At 35.9% G+C, this 20242-nt stretch overlaps 3 protein-coding genes across 7 annotated transcripts in view; 1 reads left to right on the top strand and 2 right to left on the bottom strand.

The window, feature by feature from the left end:
• Window positions 1–20242, bottom strand: part of LOC115622168 (RNA-binding protein Musashi homolog Rbp6) — a 271381-nt gene that overhangs the window by 126309 nt on the left and 124830 nt on the right. The gene's annotated exons all lie outside the window — the stretch shown is intronic.
• On the top strand, window positions 248–934 carry LOC115622196 (proteasome inhibitor PI31 subunit-like). Its single transcript, XM_030516088.1, has one exon. It carries the CDS (start codon window positions 248–250, stop codon window positions 932–934), a length of 687 nt encoding a protein of 228 aa, XP_030371948.1.
• On the bottom strand, window positions 5533–6263 carry LOC115622171 (proteasome inhibitor PI31 subunit-like). The gene has a single exon (XM_030516050.1). The coding sequence runs from the start codon at window positions 6226–6228 to the stop codon at window positions 5686–5688; it is 543 nt and encodes a 180-aa protein (XP_030371910.1). The 5' UTR covers window positions 6229–6263; the 3' UTR covers window positions 5533–5685.

The raw sequence follows: 20242 nt of genomic DNA, 5'->3' as shown, positions 1-20242 counted from the left end.
TGATATACTTTGATTCCGATTAACTGATTTTAAGGCTTTAGCGAGATATACATAGTAGTTCAAATGAAGGGAAAAGCCGACAGCTGACGTCTATAACAATTCATTTGTGATTTCAAAATCCTATGTGAGATGATTCATCATTCCACTTCATCGAATATAGTAAGTAGTCTATCTTTTTCAATCAAAAAATTCTCACAAGGATATTTCAATTTCTACAGTTCTTTACATGCTCACATAGTATAAAGAAATGGACATTGACAGAATTGTACGCAGTGTTGGCACTAAGAGCACTTTCTTCTTTGGCTCAGAGTCATTGCTGAAAACAATTGAAGGCGATATAAAGAAAAAGGCAGATTTTTTGATAGCACTTGTCCACTTTCTGCTGACGAAAATGTACAACACTCTTTGCATTGGTATTGGAGATGATAAAACCTTTCCAGTTGGAGAACGGGGCTCTGAAATGCTGCCTGATTATTGGAACGTTGACGAGTCGAAATACGCATTGCGATATGTGAAGAAGAATGACCTATATTTATTGCTGGGCCACATAACTGAGGACACTTTGCTTATAAATCTACTACACATCAATACCATGGAAGTGTCAAATATTAGTGTTGCACCGGAATTATTGGTGAACAAATTTAGCACTAAGATAAAGATTGCCATACCGACAGCAGTAGAGCTCGTAGATCGCTTACTCCAGGAACTTTTGGTTCCAGTTATGGTTGAAAACTCCCGGGATGCTGGCACACAGACACATAAAATATTTACCTGGATGCCGTTACGTTCACATGGTCGTAGAAGCTATAGACCGCGTTCCCTTGGTTTTCCTTTTGATTTAGATCCGGGCGGTGCTTTGAATATGTTACCCAATGTTCGCAACCGATTCGGATTGGATCTCGATCCTGCTTTTTTTCCTTTCGATTTTCTATAGTTACACTTCTATGTAAATTATAGCTGAAGAAGTTTTTTTTGAAGTGCCACGCAATAAATGTAAATATTTAATTACTTAATTATTTTACCCAAATATTATAAATTGTTCCTCACAATAACAATTGTCAATCATTCTGCATTCCTTTGTATATCATTTAAATAAACCCTATATTATAAGGTTATAAGTTATTATTAAGTAACATATGAGAAACTTTGAAGTTACATACAAAATGTCATATAGAGTTTAATATACCTATATGGGATTTATAGAAATGAATGAAAAACTTTGAAATTTATTTCATTTTGGTTTAATGATTAATACCCCTATTGTTGTGGCTTCGCGTGTGTGATTCATAAACATAACACGATATCGTGTCGAAAAAAGCTGAGCCATACACATCCCTTCTGTCCACCCTTCTCTGCAAATGATTTTTTGCGAAAGAGAAAAAATTAGCACAACATTTTGGAGCCTTAATATGTGTAGTATTATAAGTTGTTGTAAGTACTTTTTAGATAGGGATTAAAAACTAAAAATGTGCGCATTATATGTTAGCCGGAAAGAAAGAAGATAACTTTTTCATTCATAAATGGCGTTTGTTAGGCACAAAACTTTGCTGCTTTTCCCTACTTTAAGCTTATGACGTGGTTTAAGCTCAACAGTTCTTAGATTCTCACACCCATTAGCGCACACACACGCACACATACACACCCGTTCGCCCCATAACCAAATTCTATTTATGGCACGCTCTAGTCCATAAACCACAGCCAAAATCCCACGCTCCATACCATTGCCGTATACGAGTATATACATATGTATATATATAGGTATATATGTACATATATGTATACATTTAAGTGCGTGGACCGCAAAGCAAATTCTGCAAAAGCAGTTCAGTCCGCAAGCCTTAATCTGCACTTGGCGCGTATCTTAATAAACTATTAAATCAAACGCAAGCTCAAATGCACGCAAGCACAAATACTAACGCACCATCACACACATACACATACACATACACATGCACATGCACACACACACACTTGCACGTGTAGCCATTCATTGATTCATACACGCGCACATTCGCACATTTAGTAAATAAATAAATGAGTTATATGCACATATGTACATAAAAATGTGTGTAGCTATACACACTAGAGTATAAACAGAAGCGTTCGCATTCGCATTATCCTCCACGGCATTGGCATTTTCCTTTACTTGTACTTTAGTTTTAGTTTTTGGCATTGCTTTGGCCTCTGCACTAAAAGAAACGAAAGAGAAGGATAGCGCCTGCAATTATCGCGTCTAACAAGCTCATTTTTTCTGAGGGATTCAACCATCGTAATTGGAAAAAGCAATTTATTGGAATCAATATTTTAATTCAAAGGGATGCTTTTAATGTAGGGGACAGGCTGGAAATATTTTGTGTTGACTCATTTATTCTTTAGGTTAAGTTCTCTTTAGCTTGGCCGAGGACGAAAGCTGAGCCAGGGGCTTTTTCTCTTCTTTTTTTGCCAAACATTTCGAAAGCTAGTCAGAAATTGTCTTCAAAATTTTAAACTACTTCATTTATAAACTTCTAATATTTTAATGTTATAACAACTTAAGCAGCTCCTTCAAATGTATTAGATTAAAATTGTATGTCTTTTCTATTAATTTTTTTAATCCACCTTTTCCAGTTAGGCTTGCAAATCAATTTTAATTCTTGAATACAGTAACATTTCTAAACATCGCAGTTTAATTCTGCTTCAATGTTTCAGGTAATGCCCAACAATTATAGAAACTTACGATTCTCTTCCTTGTATTTTTTTTACTGTAATACATATTTAAATTTAAGTTGAATTTAAATATTTAGTTGAATCCAAATTTAAAAGCATTTTCATTCGAGTTTAGTTAAATTATTTATTAAAATTAAATGCGAAATAAGGGACGAATGAGGCTTTAAAATAGAGACAAGAATTGTTGTGATAAATAGTTAAGTATTTTCAAGTCTTTTAATTTTGACAAAGTTGCTTCAAAAGTTTGCTTCAAAAGTGGAAAAAATATATAGTATGTATGTATGTATGTATGTATGCAGAAAAACTTTTCTTCTCTAAGGATAATTTTCATCATTTCCTTGTGTATTTGTGTTACAATATTTTGTTGAGTGTGGCATCCTGTGCGCCTGTCTTGCGTCTGGCGGCATGCTTCGTCGTGAGTCGTTCGTTAAAGCGATATGGCGCGACGCTTTATAATCCGCCAGCTATACGATGCGCGTTTCATAAACTTGAAAACAGTTCCCAACAGCATCGCAGGACTTGCCTTCACCCTCACCCTAACCATCGCCTCAAAACCCCAACCCCAACCCTCCTCTCACCATCTGCTGCCGCCGCCGCTGCTGCCACTGTCGTTATTATTTATGTTTTGTTATCCGTTGACCAGAGCTTTGGTGCTTGTTTTGCTTTTGCTGCTATTTTTTACACACACACACACACTTATACAAATACACACATGTTCAATGCTGCTCACCTATTTTACGATAGAATGAATATCTTGTCCCAAGTGTGTGTGTGTGTGTGTGTGTCTATGCGTGTGTGTAGTTTTTGCCACAGTATTTTTCTATAAGCTTGTAGGGTTCTACTTCTTTTTTGCTATTTCTGTTTTTTTTTTGTTTTTTTTTGGCTAGTGTTCTATGTACTTCCGCTTTGTAGTGAAAAGAGCTTTGCGTGTTGGCTCTTATGTGTAGGTTTGTGTGAGTGTGTGAATCTGTTTGTTTGTTGCTCAGAGAATTGATGGGAAAAGGATGTGTGTGATTTCGTCTCTGTGTGTGACTGTGTGTGTGAGTGAATGTATGTATGTATGTATGTGTGTGTGTGTGTATATTTGCTGCCACTGTCCGCAAATATCTACTGAATGAAGTGGCATTTGTTAGTGCGGTTTAAAGTGAACGCGACGCATAAGCTTTTAACAAGCAAAACTGCTTAAATGTTGTGGCCCGGACATGGCTTAAAGTGATCGCATTTCTCCCATTGTTGTTGTTCTTCTTTATGTACGAGTACATGAAATGGCAAGTAAAGGAAATGTAGTTCATGGTTTTGTATACTACTGTATACTTCTTTCTGTCTGTTCGAGTGGAAAGTGAATTTCATAAATTATGTAATTTTTAAAAAACAATGCCAAACGCTCGTTTGAACATTTTTTCAGCACATCATAGTCATTCAATGTTGATTCCTATGCACATTAGAGAGTTTTATTTTTATTCAAAAAAATTCTGTAATCACCTTTCAAACAATCGGTTATCTCTTTAGCTAGTTGTCATTAAAATATTATTTCAAGAGTGCATTATTAGAGGATTTTTCAAAGCGAAAACAACCAATAAACCTGTAAGTCCAAAAACAGAGCAGACAAACAAAGTTTACACCCCAACTGCACTTACAACTCTTAAGTACTCGTACGTACACGACAGCCTGACTGTAAACTGCGCCAAGTTTTTGCACTAACCAGCTCTGGATGTCTCAAGCGCTTTGGGCATGACTAGAATAGTTGGGCAGTTAGTCACAGTGTGTCCTGAACAAAATCTACTGATGAGAAAAGAGTTGGGGCATTTCTTGCTGGAAATCAAATAGTCGGAAATTTAAAACAATTGTACATTCGGATTTATAGATTAATGTACGAAAATAATTTCCATTAACATATTTCATGATATAGGGAATAGCATGTATCGATCAATTTTTCGATAAAATAAAATGTTTGGAGCCGAATTTAAATTTAATGTAAATGTAAAAGACTTTTGATTAATGCTTGTTTTGTTTGGGATTGCACACGGGTATGTTATCATTATCTTATGTTATGAGCTCGCTCTCTCTCTCTCTATATATACTATATATATATATATATATCTCTCCCTCTTTATAATCAATGCACTCTTGATTTCATTTTGTAGATAGCTTGCTAAAGCTGTTAATATATTCTAGAATTTCAATTCTAGAAAAGCTGCAAGAAAGTTAAATTTTTATACCCTGTACCCAAAGCGTACAAGGGTATACTATATTAGTTTTGTGCGAGTGTGCCTGTCTGTATGAACGCAAAGATCTCAGAAAGTATAAGAGCTAGAATAACCAAACTTGGTATACAGATTCTCCCGAGCCCGAGAAAGGACGAGTTTGTTCATTTTTCCCGATGCACCCCCCACTTCCCCCCTATTCACAATTTTCTATAATTTCCCGGAATTTTGTAAATGTATGTATTCATGTATGGAATATTTTATATTTAATTTAATAAATTAATTATATTTTTTTAAACTTTTTTTTTTTTTTTTGCTGCTCGACTTTAGCATTCCTTTCTTGTTTATTAAATAAATTATCATTCATGTGATGTAATCATATCTCTTTTAAACCTAAAATTTTAAATGTGCGCAATTAATTTGCATTTAAAGCTTATTTAGCCATTAAAATGTGATAAATACTTTTGGTCGATTTCATAATGCTGGCCATACTGCACACAATGGAAATAATTGTCTGACCGATATTGATAGCGCTGATAATTGAAATTGACAGAAATCGATTTGAACACTTAAAAGGTAGACATACATTTAAAACTTCAGCAGAGAACAAATAATGGAGAAATATTTTTGCAAATAAAAATTTTACTTTAATTTGTTTGCCTTATACTTTTAAATTTGTATTTGAGCTGAATTGAATTTTAGTCGAAACCCACATTTCAGGACTTAGTTTTTTTTCTGTCTTTTGTTTCTGGCTGTTCACAAGTTAGTTGGAGAACTAAAACCATGGCGATGGCTTAACACTTTTTGGCTTAAATTCCCTGAGACGTCTAGTTTGATTTGTTTGTGTGCTGACTTCGCATAACTTTCCTGTTACAACTGGGTCGAAGAGCTCTTTGCAATAACGATGAACAATTTCTGGCACTGTTGGCATAATCGTCTTGATATCGCCGTTTAGTTCCTGCACCAATAGTTCCGGTTCCATGCAAATGTTCGAAACACTTTTCGTATGGTTGTTCAATAGATTGATCACCAGAGAGTCATCAGCTTTATGGCCCAGCAGCAAATATAGATCCTTGGTACCCACATATCGCAGCGCATATTTTGTGCTATCACTATTCCAATACTCAGGGAGAAGTTCGGAGCCCTCTTCATCCTCCAGAAAGGCCCTCTCATCCCCAACACCAATGCAACGTAGCCTGTAGGTCTTGGTTAGCAAAAAGTGAGCGAGTGCCATGAGCAAGTCGGACTTTTTGTTCACATCTTTGTGAATTGTTTTGTGCAACAGGTCCCAGCCATAAAAGTATTTGTCAATATCCATCGATATAACGATGTTTTTAAAACCAAGTCTGAAATTGTTTTGGGCGATGGGTTTGAAATATTTTGCAAGACACCCTTATGCTAAGCATTTGAAATTTATCGTCCTGTCAGGATTCGCTTTCGGGTCTATAATTTAAACTGTTTTCTTTAAACTCTTACTCTGCATGCATCCACGCATTATAGAATTATTAGCTATACAGATTAAGTAAGTATACTTGTACTTATATAATAGTGAAGGAAACTAATTTATATAATAGAACCGGAGTTAGATGCCAAGCTGATAATGCAGTCAGTATAGTATGAAGCTATAACAGTTCACCCATTTCGCTCATAATTGTACATCAGATTCTTTTAAAAACAAACAACATATGTACAAAATTGGGTTAGGATATCTTTAATAACGATCGTTCCTATAGCAGCTATATTATATGGTGCACTGATATTAATAGTACTTCAGAATATCATGAGATAAATACCAGATGATAAAGATATATTTATAAACGAAAAAGTTTTCCCAACAAAAGTAATCTTTACTTAGATCGGTATTATGACAGATATATAAAAAATTGACACTATACATGTTCTGTAATAAGCTCGTTTTGCATGCGGATTCGACAAGTCTTCATTAAAAGTTTGATGCTCCCATTATTATGGATAATGGTTCAAAAGCTGTCGGGGTTCATACTGGACGGACGACATCTTTATATCGCTTCTTATTGTTGTGCTTATCATCTATGTACATACTAATAACGGTTAGAAATATACCCTTTAAATAAATGAAAAAAATAAATAAAAAGTGCAACTTAAGCATTACTTGTGTATACAGGATAGCGAAGTTAAGCTTCAAAATTACAGATTTTGACGCTTAAATAGTTGTGTCCAAAATTAACTGAGCCAAACGGCCGACATTATTTTTGAACAGCATAACAATATTCATAGCCATTTGAGTTGAACTGACCTAAATTTGGCCCATCCCGTTGCATGCATAATTAATTAATTTATTGTTTAATGAGAACAAATGCATCGCAAACAAAAATTGTTGTGCGCTACACATGTAACAATATTTTGCATTTTTACCATTTTTCCCCCATAATTGCGTCTTTTTGTGCATGTTAATTATACATGTGTGTGCATATGTGTGTGTGTGTGTGTGTGTGTGTGTGTGTGTGTGTGTGTGTGTGTGTGTGTGTGTGTGTTAGCACTTATTTTGTATACTATATGCATATAACATTCATTTGACTACCAATTTGTTGTGTTGGCATTGTGCACAAATTTTAAAGGCACGCAAACAAAAATGAATATTTGCACTCTCTTTAAATATCGCACGACAATAAACACACATACAAGTACTTCTACATACACATGCAAGCGTGCGTACATGTGTGGGAATTCATGTGTGTGTGTGTGTGTGTGTCTGCGCGCGACTTCCTACCGATTAAAATGCCTGTTAATGACAAGCGAATGTTATAAATTACAGCAATGAAGCAATTCATTTTTTCGCTGCTGGTATTGTCTACGAATTACCGAAAGAAGACATTGGCCTCAGCCGTGCTGCTTCCTCCTTTTTTTTGTTGCTGCCGCTTTTGTTGTTTTTCTGTATGGCTAAAACAGACACCAAGTTTGCCTAATTATTTAAGATCAACGTTGCAGCTGCCAAAAAAAAAAAGAAAAAACAAAAGCACAAACGCTTCGAAACAAATCGAAAAAGTTGCCTGCTTGCGAGCAGAAAGAAAAGGAAAAAATATACAAAATGAAATGCCAAACAATGAAAATTGCTTGATGAGCCGGAGACTGGAATTGGGAGTGGGAGTGGGTGGGGAGTGGGTGGGGATTGGGAGTAGAATAGAGACAGAGCCAGGGTCTTGATAATGATGTTGTCGCTGCTCCTCAAGCTTCTGCGGCTGTAGCTGGCAAGTCTGAAGAGTTTGGCGGTTGGAGAGACAGCCAGCCAGGCCGCCTGCTATGTTTCAATGTTATTAATGATGCCTTATATGACATAAACACACACGTTGACTGCGAAAGATGATGAAGACGAAGAAGAAGAGCTGAAGAGCAAGGTAGGCAGACGACACCTACACACAACGGGACAAACAGCCGTCGCTCTTTGCAGGCAGGCACATTTAAGGCCTCGTAAGCGTTTGGGTATCATTGCCTTTAAATTATGCGCCATATTTTCTAACAGTATTTTGGGCTCGTCACACAGTGGTTCAGAATGTCTGGGAATGTCTGAAAAGACGGACGTTTGTGGTACGGTTGTCTTTAAATAGACCGCCGGCAGACCAACCATACTCAAGCTGTATTCCGTATTATAATTTGATGGAATAATGTGGAATCAGAATTGGTAAAATAACACCTTGAAATGTTTTCAATGGGGCTGCACAACATTTTGAAGTGCGTTTGATTGAGTTCAGAAGCGGAAGAAGTTCATTTATTATTACCATTTAATTTTAAATAAAACTATTATGCGATTATAAAATCATACTTACTTCATTAACAGCACTAGTTTAAAGCTAAATAGGATTGATGTTATAAGGTGAAATGGTTCCAATTCATATGTCCTTATAACATATTTTAAAGTCTTTTTGTTAGAGAAATATTAAACATCTGGTTAGAGACCTCATTTTAATGATCGTATTTATTAAACTATAAAACTGATCAACGATATATATGTGTGTAGCTTTTCATACAAATTATACATACAATGTATACTTCCTTCCTACAGGTATAGGAATAGGAATAATTTTCCTGGATAATATTTTCATATGTGATACCAAAATTCTCAGAACGTTTTTTTGCTTAAGCAAAACAGAATGTTGGCTAAAGACTTTTGAAAGTTATATATGTTTTCTCGTTTAAAAATCAATTTTAAAATACTTTATATTCTAATGATATTACTCTTTAAATTTCAACTATTCGCGTAGTATTTTATTACTTTTTGCTTAAGCTTTTCATCTGTTAGTTTGTATAACTTTGAGTTCACTTTATTGTTAATCAGCATATAGAATTCCCCTTCCTTGGCCAATTATAGTAATATTCCATTCTTGTTTTGTAATGTTTTTATTCTTACGACTCATATGAATAAAAAACCAACTAAAATATTTATCAAACATATTGAATCTCATTTGTAAGGAAGATAAAAAAAATAATTGATTTATAAAAAAAACAGTATGCTCTAATTTTTGGGCAAAAAGAGATCAGCTGAAGTGTATGTAAATAACGGAGTTTATGGCACGCGTTATCCGAAAGAGATTTCATTATTGCGGAATTATTTATTGCAATTTTTTAAAATTCTACCACTGTAAGTTGTTGTTGTCAACGTATAGGCGGATGTGGCTCTACGAGTAGATTGGGAGTGGAAAGGTAAATGGAAATGGTTTTCGTAAATATGTATGTATGTATGTATGTATGAAGGCGCTGCGGTTACACTACCATCGCAAAATGAACGATTGAACCACATACACACACACACACACACACACTCACCCACTCAAACGCATACATACGTTGAAATCAATGTGTGTGATTTGCCAATTATGTGGGTTATATATGCAGGCCTCCTCCCTTATGCGTCTCTGCGCGTATATCTGTCTTTCTGTTGGCATATTGATGTGGATGTGTGTGTGCGTGTGTGTGTGCGTGTGTGCGTGCGTTTGCCTCATCATTACCGCAGTTTCCATTTCCGGCAGACGACACAGCGAAAATACGCAGCGAAAACGCACAAATCGTCGTCAATTTTGCCATCGCCATCACCGCCATCGCCATCGATGTCGTTTGTGCCACCGCTGTCGCTGTCGTCGTGTCCGTCGCCGTGTCCGTCGCCGTCTCCGTCGCCTGGATGTCAATTTCATAAGCAATTTACGCAATGCCAACGCGTTCGATTTCGCGTTCATTTGCCAACTGTTGACGCGATGTCAAGTCAAGTGGGTGGCCGGGCGTTCGGTCGTTGGTCGCTGGCTGCTGACATTGGCTGGCTCACTAACTGACTGAATGACTGACTGGCTGACTGACTGGCTGACTGACTGACTGAATGATGAGGGGCTATGGTGGCGACCACAGTCGCATCAACATCAGCATCAGTGCCGGCGCCTAATTAACTAATTTTGTCGATGCCTTTCGCGTTGATATTACGCTGTTCGGCGTTCCATTTGCCAATGATGCCAACGCTGCCAATTCTGCCCATACCTATGCCGATGTCCAAGTCCAAAATACAATTTGGGGCTCGACAAACGAATGGGCGAGGCCAAAAGCTCATTGATAGACAGTCTTTGTCTTTATTAAATGCAGCTACAATCACACTGGATTATATAAGTATTTTGTCATCATTTCATTACAATGCGAGTTCGTTCCCACAGTAGGCACTCGGTTCGAATCACGCCGCACCCATCATATGACAAAAGCGTGATTAACAATTCAATCTTGAATAAAGATTAAATATTAAAAAAAAAAGAAGCAATTTCATTACATATTTTGATTTTGTTGTAAGCATGGAAAAAAATATCATCTCCCGAAATCATCTCATCCATTGTAAATTCTTTTAAAGCATTATCGAATCTATCTTTAACTATGTGTTAGTCCGATTTATTTGTATATCCTCATTGCGATTGCCTGGGACACTCGCAAAATACATTTGCAAAAGTTCGATAACTTAAATGTTGAATACAGTTTCAATACATTTTAACAATCTATTATTCGATACTATAAAAATATATTCTTGACAGCTTTTCAATTTCAGAAACTAACATTCACTCTTCTACAGGAATGCTTTTTAGTACATATTAGCATTAATCAGTGATGTATTGCGACTACAGGCTTCTCTTCCCTTTTTACCTAAATAGACTTGTTTGTTAGCGTTTTCTTCAGAAATGAAAATGCAGCTTCAAAGAATATACTTGTATATAGTTCATTTATAAAATTAGATGTGTTATGAAGCTTTAAAATAGGGCACAACTTGTCGGACTGGCAATCAAATTTTCCCCCAGCGGGTTAGAGATTTCCTTTTTTTCTTTCTGCTCCTTATTTGATCTTAAGTAGAATTAAGTTTTCTCCTCTATAATTTTGGGGCCTGGCTGGCTAAATGGCAGATAAAATTCCGCAAACGTGTTGCAGGCATTTATAGGCATTATTGTATAGTTATTTTTGAGTGGAAATTACAACATAATTAATATTATATAATATAAAATTCAGCATCGATTAAATTTTCTTTTCATAAGTAAGTAATATTTAAATCTAATACATACATTATGCGTTCCTAGATAAAACATCTTTGCTGTTCTGCCGAGACATTTTATATTTAAACGTCAACGGCAATTAAATTTGCTGCTCAAATGGAACGCTTTTCCTTTCATTAATCCTCCCCACTTAGGAATATCCAAGTATTAATGTATCCCAGTGTTCTGGCCAGACATGTGGCCGACATTAGGGCCTTGATGCGCCTGTGTCCTAATTATTGTCCTGCCATAAACAACTAGCAGGCCAACAACGCCGGCATCGGGCCCGACAGCAGCATTCCCGGCAACGTTCTCGGCGTGGTTCACCCATCCACAAGACAAGACAAGACAAAAGTAATGGCTGCTATAATTCACAGTTACTTATTGTTTATCTGTTCGTTTGCTCAGCTCAATGTGCCCCATAACTTAACTTGCCTGTGCAGTGTAAATGCCAGACACTCTGCTACAATCAGCGCTGCCTTTTCTGCCTTCGTATTCATTTGTTCCCTTTGCCTTTTGTGAACGACTCGCTTCGATTTTATTGCGTCTGTATTGTCTGATTGCAAGTCTGAATGTCTCTCCGTCTGACTCTCCGTCTGCCTGTATCAATGTGATATTGTTGGTGTGTTCCTGGCGTTGTGATTTAAATGATGCGAATTAATTTTGAAATTTTCACTCCACTCAACTCTACGTTTTGTTGGGTTGTGTTGTATTGTATTGTATTGTGTTTTGGGCATTGTGTCTTGGCCTCCCGGCTTGCCATTTGGAAATTTATGCCACCAATTGCAACATTGTCTGTGGCCGGGCACTTTGAAGACGATTTAAGCCTAGACGCTTGTACAACAAGGCTCATGCATTTAGTATGCATCAACTGCTCGCTCGCCCGCTCAGTTGGTTGTGTAAAAGGAATATACTCTGTAAGCCTTGCAAATACTCCAAGTCTTAACTGAGAGTAGGCAGCTGGGTCAGAATCACTGCGCATAACCGACCAACCCGTGGTGGCCATAACTATGTGCGGCCGGCAGTTGTAAGCGAAGCTAAAAAGCTGGACAAACCAACTTGACCAATGCACCGCACATTGGGTCCGAAATGAACAAATTATTGGTAGAAAATTAAAGAATCAATGGGCGATTGCGTAAGCAATCAATCAATTCTCGTTTTATTTCCTCATATATTTGTAGCTGTGGTTATTTGGTTGGCGGCTATAAAAGTAAAAACACTTCCCAGTTAGAAAAACAGATAAGTAAGTTACCTGAAAATGTTTAAGATACGTAAAATACGCCCACAAATAGAGTTCGACAAAGAATTCGCACAATTTTTAAATAAGCTTTTAAAAATTACATCCCAAAATGTTGTATCGAATCAGAAATAATTTTAAATTTTAACTTTTTGTTGATTGCAGTTACATTTTTATATTTATAATATACTTGTAAAATTGTATATTGACTGGCTTAAACTTAAACTTAATGGTGTAAATCTTTGAGGAACTGCAATGTGTTATTTTGACGAACAAGCGCTGTAGACTCGATTTCACCAATAATTAATTTTTTTATGAAAACAACAGCTAATAAAATTCCTCGATTAGCCAGTGACGGAAGATCTAACATTTAAAGTCTCTGAGAATCCGGTGGTAAAGGGTTGGTTCTACTCCATTCATAACCACATAAACCCAACAAAAGAGCCTGCTGTTGAACGGATCCTTATGTATTGCATATTGCGGGCAGCAGACACTGCAACAATATTCTAAGGTAGAGTTCCAAATTCCTACACTCAACGATTAATAAAGCCTACAAGGAGTTTTTCAAGGTAAACAGGACTTTAAAAAAAAAACAGAACAAATGGTTTTTTCGGCAAAATCAATTCATTTTATTCAAAATAGTCTCCTTCTGCTTCAATACAGCTTTTTGCAAGATCCAAAAGCATGTCGAACGCATGAATGAATGGCCTCTACGTCTGCAGAACGCTTTCCATTCATGGGCAAATGCGTTTTTCCGAAAATTCCAATTCCATTTCCAGCAATTTCAATGATGATTTCGGCTGATTTTTGATGAATTCACGCACAGTTTCGATGGAATTTTCGGTGATCACGAATTTTGATTGGCCCACATGTTGATCGTCATTTATGTCCTCACGACCACTTTGAAAACGTTGAAACCACTCGTGCACTCTGCTACGGGATAGGCAATCATCGCCATAAACTTGTTTCATCAATTAAAACGTTTCGGTTAAAGTTTTACCAATTTTAAAACAACATTTAATGTTGGCTCTTTGTTCGAAGCTCATTTTCGCATCGACAAACATACTCACACTTAAAACGCAATAACTTCACTTTCAGTCGATGAAATGTCATGAAATTCTCGCTGGACAATCGATAAAGATAGCTGATTCTAACGCACCAGTCGACATATAGATAGCGCCACCAGGGGGCGCTAGATTCGAAAAGTCCTGCTTACTTTGGAGTACACCTTGTAGAATGCCCTTTAATTCTTAACAATTTTAATAGTAACAACAAAGATCGTTAAAACAAAGATTAGCATCAAACAGTGCATCTAAGTCATTAACAGTGTAAATTCGTTGTAAGGGCGAAATATCTAAATAAGTATACGTCCCTTATAGCATGCTTTTGAACCAAAATTAGGGTTTACGAAAGCAACGCAGAGTGAAGAAGAGGCTTGTGCTTGTAGTCAAAAGAAACTTTTTATTATTACGAATCCGTAGAATTCCAAATGCTGCAGCTGCTCGCCTTTAAAAAGACCGAATGCTTTCAAATTAATTAATTCATAAAGCTAAGACTGGTTTAGTGTACGCTTCTAACAAATTCTCTTCTAACATTTTCAACATTTCCCAGTGTGCAACGACAACAGGAAATACTGAAGGAAAAAAGAACAATTCAACAAAAAAAAAAGCCAAACAAGGCTGAGGAGCGCAGCAAAACGCGATGGCAGAATTGCATAAAAAATAGTTGAAGAGCCGGCGGTGCAACAACAACCACATTGGTGGCAAACTCTTGGCCATGGGCAAAAGTTTAAACAACTATTTATTATGAAACGCAACAGAAAAAGCAAAAAAAAAAAAAAAAACCGAAATAAAAAAAAACTATTTAACCAACATACACAAACAAACTCACACACACACATACACACACTCATACACATACATAGAAATAACTGAAAACAGACAACAGTTGAGCCGCCGATACTGAGTCTGTGGCCAGCCTTTGAAACTGACGAACAGCAGCAGAAATTACAACAACAGCAACAAGAGCATCGACAGCAAAAATCCGCTACAACAACTACAACAACAACACGAAAGGCCAACACGAATCCCACCTAAAGAGCTGAAGCGCCGAAGCAAAGGAGCAACTTTTACGTGAAAATGTTCAAAATTTAATCAAATTAAACTGAATGCGCCGCAGGCGAGCATATTTCGCACTCACGAGCGAGTGGCGAGGTAGCGTATAAGAGAATGGCAGAGGGAGAGGAGGGACTTGTTGTGGGGGAGGGGGCTGGGGGGTATGAGCACTGAAGCAAGTCAACTTTACGCTCCGTCGCTGCAGACGTCGCTGTTCCCGCAAGCTTAATATGTAAATTGTTTTTGCTGCCATTCGCCGATGTTGTTGTTCCTGTTGCTGCTCTTGTTGCTGTTGTTGTAGACAACATTAAGTGGTTATCATAGCCATTTATGAGGCTGTTAAAAAGTATCTCATTAAACATAAATGTACGCCTCGTTGCAACTACTATGTGGATAGATAGATAGATAGATGAAACATATTTCCAAAATCTGCACACCTAAACAAATAAATGGGAAAGCCCCTGTAGCAGGAGGCCACATTCACGGTTGGGAAAAATTTCAATAAGGCGTGTATAAGGGATGAATAATTCAAGAGAATTCCACAATTCGAATTGAAAATTTAAGTTATCTTCGCAGAGAATACAAGGAGGTATACTTTCTGTACATACTCGTAAATAACAGTTTTTAGTTGCTCATAGGCTAAGCTTTTCCTTACAGTTTCTTTAATTGTCTCTCAAATCTGAACTACTTTCTAAATTCCCAATATTCCCTGGAATTCTACACCGCTGAGTGTAAGCTGACTTAACAATTAAAGACCGATTAGACTTGGTTTAACGCCATTTTTTACACCATATTTTAAAGAACATTGCGTATTTGAGTTTTCTTCTATCAAATCTAAAATGAAGACAAATATTAACTAGAATTCTCAAGTAGGTTCCTGCTGTTTTGCTGGTAAATATTTTACACGTACTATGATAGATATCACCTGTTTATGTGCTGAACTATTTAAAACCAACAACAAGTTAGTGAGTCGAAGAGTAAGAATTGTAGTAAACAGCAATAAATATATATTTATAGGGACAAGCAATATTTTGGAAAATTGTATTATGTATTATGAGATATTATTCATTGAAAACAATCACTATACTTGTAGTAGCAGAAGCAATAGCATGTGTAATATAGCCGCGATTTTTTCCAAGTACAAAACGTGCTAAAATCTGTCTATTATTTAATTTTTCTACAGGTGGTATACTTACTTGAAAAAAGCCCACAAAAGCCCACAAGTTAAATTAGGTTCTTTGTCAAAATCTATACCATTTATGCCAACTGCTTACTTTCCTTTCCGGCTTTGTTTGTACTTCTTTAAAAGTTTTAAATTTTGCGGAGACTTTGTAAATGGGCAACAACAAGACTCATAGCTTCGATGGTTCACTAAAAATGTCATCTACTTGCTCCATAAATAATATTTTATTCCTTGAACAGGGGATCTGTCTTGGGATCTCTTGAATTTGTACATTTTTTTGAATTATTAATAAAAATGAGACATTAATTTTCAATTTTCCAGTTACGCATTGAATCCGTTTTTTCTGTTGTGACATAACTAATCTTAAATACTCAAAGTAAGGTTTTCCTTTATGCTGAGAGCAGCATTTAATAAAAAGGAAACTTATGTAAGGAATGCTTGTATCTGCTTACTCAGTTATAAGTATGAAACGCGTCAGGTCGCTTTTAATTCGTAAACACCCTTTATAAACGAACAAAAACAACAGATTGGTCGCATCTGCCACCCATTTCACATATGCGAGATGCCAGGAGGCCAAGAGATTTTAGTCTGAGGCTCAAGCGCTGCCGCATGCATCGAAATTTCTACCGAATTCCGTTTACCTGTCAAACTTTTGCCATTTGTGGCCAACATATTTTGAAGTTGGCCCCAGCGTAGCACACACACACCCACACACACACGCAGAGTCATACTCACACCTACATATGTATATCCATAGAGGGAACAACAACTTTGTTCCCAATCCCTCCCTCACCCAACACGTTTGACTAGAGACGTAGTAGGTAACCCACGTTTATGCCTAAACTTTGTCAATTATTTGCGGATTTAACATTTGTAGCTTTTGTGGATTTTGATTTCTGATTTGAATTTTAAAATATATTGCAGCACAACAACTACAACAAATACATACTTTTAAGGCGTCACTTATAGATTACCGGTTTTTTTATTTTGCCTGTCAGCGTTTTCATGAATTTAGATAACAATGTGCACACATTTTCATTGCATACTTTCGGGCGCCAGAGAGCACTTTTTCCATTTATTATTATTGAATTTTTGCATTTTATTGATATGATTATTTTTAGCTATGCATATATCAAATAACTATCAATGCCGCATGGCTGCCAATCCTAAAATGTCAAATTCTAGCAACAAATTATCAGCGCAGCCATCACTGGCACCTGTGCAACAACAATAAGAACAACAACAGCAGCAGCTCAAAAAATATACAAAAAGGCAACGAAGGACAGACCGTCAGGAAGGTAGAAAAGAGACAGAGAGCACATGTCAAAACAAAATGGTAGAGCAGCCAAAAAAAGTGAAATGAAAGAGATATTGAAAAAATAACAAGTTGAGGTCGAAGACAAGCACAAATGGCGAACTGCTGCAGCAATTGGCAATTTTGAGTTTTTTAGATTTTGATGGAGACGAAACTAAATAAACACAAACTGTGCTTCACAGAGTGTGTATTACTTACATATATAGGAACTATCAATTTGAGCAATTTTGATTGGCAGGAATGTGAGTACGAGAATCAATTTTCCAATTAACAAAATAAGTACTTTTTACATTTTAAAACGAATAAACCAAAACAATTTTTTCTTAAATTTATAAATGTTGTTCAACGTTTAATTTGATTATTTCATTAAATAAATGTTTATTAGCAAAACAAATAATATGCCATAATTTGTAGACATTATTCAAAAGAATCTTTTCATTACATGATCATGGTCTTATCATTCACCGAATGCATTCACATGCAAAGATTCGATTATACTTGTAGAACGAGAGCAACGAATTTTCATATAATCAAACGAAATAAAGTGAAAAACGAAAGGTAATGGTGGTTTCTAAGCAATTGCAAAAACAAAATCCTAAAGTTTTGTTTGCTTACGAGTTGATAATAGAAATCTTAATAATAGAATAGGATAATATGATTAAATGTTCCAGCACACGTGAATAAAAATCAACATTATGATCTCTAGGCTGTTTATATAATTTTTTCATTCAATAAACAAATGTAAATAAAAAAATAAGTCTCAATATAAATGAAACACCATAAAAGTTTGTTGCCAAATGTGTTTCAGTTCATTAATTCGCTTATCGATAAATGTAGTCTGTACAATTTTAAGGCTCAAACAAAGCGCATCAAAGTTACAAATTCTCAAAAGGAGCGAGTAATCATTAAAACTCTTAAATTAATTCACAATTTTGTTAGGAGGCAAACAAAAATTAGACGAGAAGTTATTTCTAATCTAATCTAATAAACAACACCTGTTTGTGTTCATGTAGAACTTAAAATACAAATCTACAAATCATTTAAAGGGTAGCATTTTTACACAGCAAAGTTTAAGTTAAAGCCTTAAAGAGTGTTTCTTTTCCTCATTAAATGCTTAAAGTGAGGCGACGAACTTAATTTACCAAAAATCAAAAGTGCACAGTATTTAAGTAAAATAATTAAAAACTTCCATTAAGCTGGTCCAATATAACAATTATGAAAACTTATGTACGTTACAAATAATTATATTCGAGTTGTCCCTCAACTGCCACGAAATTTCAATTGTTATGACAGTAAAAAGCAGGGCGAGTTGACAAAATATTTTTTTATCTCTCACCATTCAAACACCTGACGACCCAGAAGTATGTATGTGTGTGTGTGTGAGTGTGTAACGCCACAAAATGGCGACCGCTGCTCGGTGCCGTTTATTATGCGTAGCTGCAAAAGTTTGCAAAGTAATAACGCCACAAAAGTTCAACTTCAATTGAAATAAATTAATTTCAACATTCGGACTGACAGCGCCAACTAACTGACAATTACACACGGAACACACACACACACACACAAACGCACACATACACCATATATACATACGCGCAGATAGAAGGAGACAGAGGCGCACCATATAAATGTAATAGTTGAACAACTTTTCACTTTTTTGGTTTAGGTTGCACACCCACCCTTCCATTCGCGCCTTTCCACTCCCGCTATTCGTCTCTTTGTTGTAAATGTAAAATAATAACGACAAAATTGCACTTTCAACTTTTGACTTTTTTTCACATGCCTAACTGTTCGGCTTTTGTTGTGCGTTCCATTGTCTGCACTTTTGCATTGCCTCCTCCTCTTGCTGCAAAAGTTGAATTAATCGCCGGCACCACCAGCCCTCTCCTTGCCTCCGTGCCACAACACAACATTCCTTCAGTTATAACTGCAGCAACCCGAGGCAATGAAAGCGACGCATACTTCCGACATAGTTTGGCTGCCGCTTCCAGAGCAGCTCTTACAACGACTGTTTCATCTTGATTGATTACACATTTTACAAGTTATCGTATACAGATATACACACACACAGATATACAATATACATACAGATAGAGACACAGACAGATAGACAGACAATCTGCACGATACACGTATTTATTAGATTTATGGCTTGTCTTTCCGTCTGTATTGTAATGGTTTTTCTTTTCGCCAAGTGTATTCACAACTTTTAATGTATTGAAAGTATTTGCTGTGTCGAGAGAACAAGTAGTAAAAACTCCTGTCGAAAACTCTAAGCTGTGGCAATTGAGTAGAAACTGCCAGCCGTCCTTAAATTAGAAAAGTTGAGCAGCATAAAACTTTTATTAAATGTTTACATTCAAGTAAATTAATGTTGTGAATCCCATAAACTCAATGATGGACTTATGTCGGTGTTGAGAGTAAGCTTCTTGCAAAACTCTTCCAAAACATTTCAATTTAAAATAAATTAAATTGGTTTTTATTTATATTTAGCTCTAACGACAATTATTCAATTATCAACTATTTTGTCACCTAACGCTTGAGAATAAACAATGTTTAACATAAAAACAAAGAACATAAGAATGCCATACAAATTATGAAAATAATTTTTCAAGAAAATAATATAATGTAAATGTTTTCAATTATAAAAGAATTATGGCTCTCTACCCTGATCTGTCTATTTAGCAAGCCTTTTTAAATTATAGTAGTACTAAAATTTTTTAAATAGATTGAACATTTTTGTTTTAATAAATGTTTTGTGAAAAAGAAATAATGTACGCATTATAAGACAGCAATATATTTTATTTAAACCATCTCAATTTAAGCAAAAAGCAACTAGAACTATCAAATAGTAAACAACAATGATCGACTCTTTTGGTTTTTGAAATCAAATTCAGTTGATGGCCCATTTTTTTATTTTCAAAATCTATATGTTATATATGTATATAGTTTAGATAAT

Source organism: Scaptodrosophila lebanonensis, unplaced genomic scaffold (assembly GCF_003285725.1).
Source record: "Scaptodrosophila lebanonensis strain 11010-0011.00,11010-0021.00 unplaced genomic scaffold, SlebRS2 tig00000043-arrow-pilon, whole genome shotgun sequence".
NCBI lineage: Eukaryota > Metazoa > Arthropoda > Insecta > Diptera > Drosophilidae > Scaptodrosophila > Scaptodrosophila lebanonensis.
This window is presented reverse-complemented; position numbering and strand designations above follow the sequence as displayed.

Bases quoted from the DNA above. Each gene is read 5' to 3' on its own strand.
- LOC115622171 (XM_030516050.1), bottom strand. From the start codon at position 6,228: ATGGATATTGACAAATACTTTTATGGCTGGGACCTGTTGCACAAAACA.
- LOC115622196 (XM_030516088.1), top strand. From the start codon at position 248: ATGGACATTGACAGAATTGTACGCAGTGTTGGCACTAAGAGCACTTTC.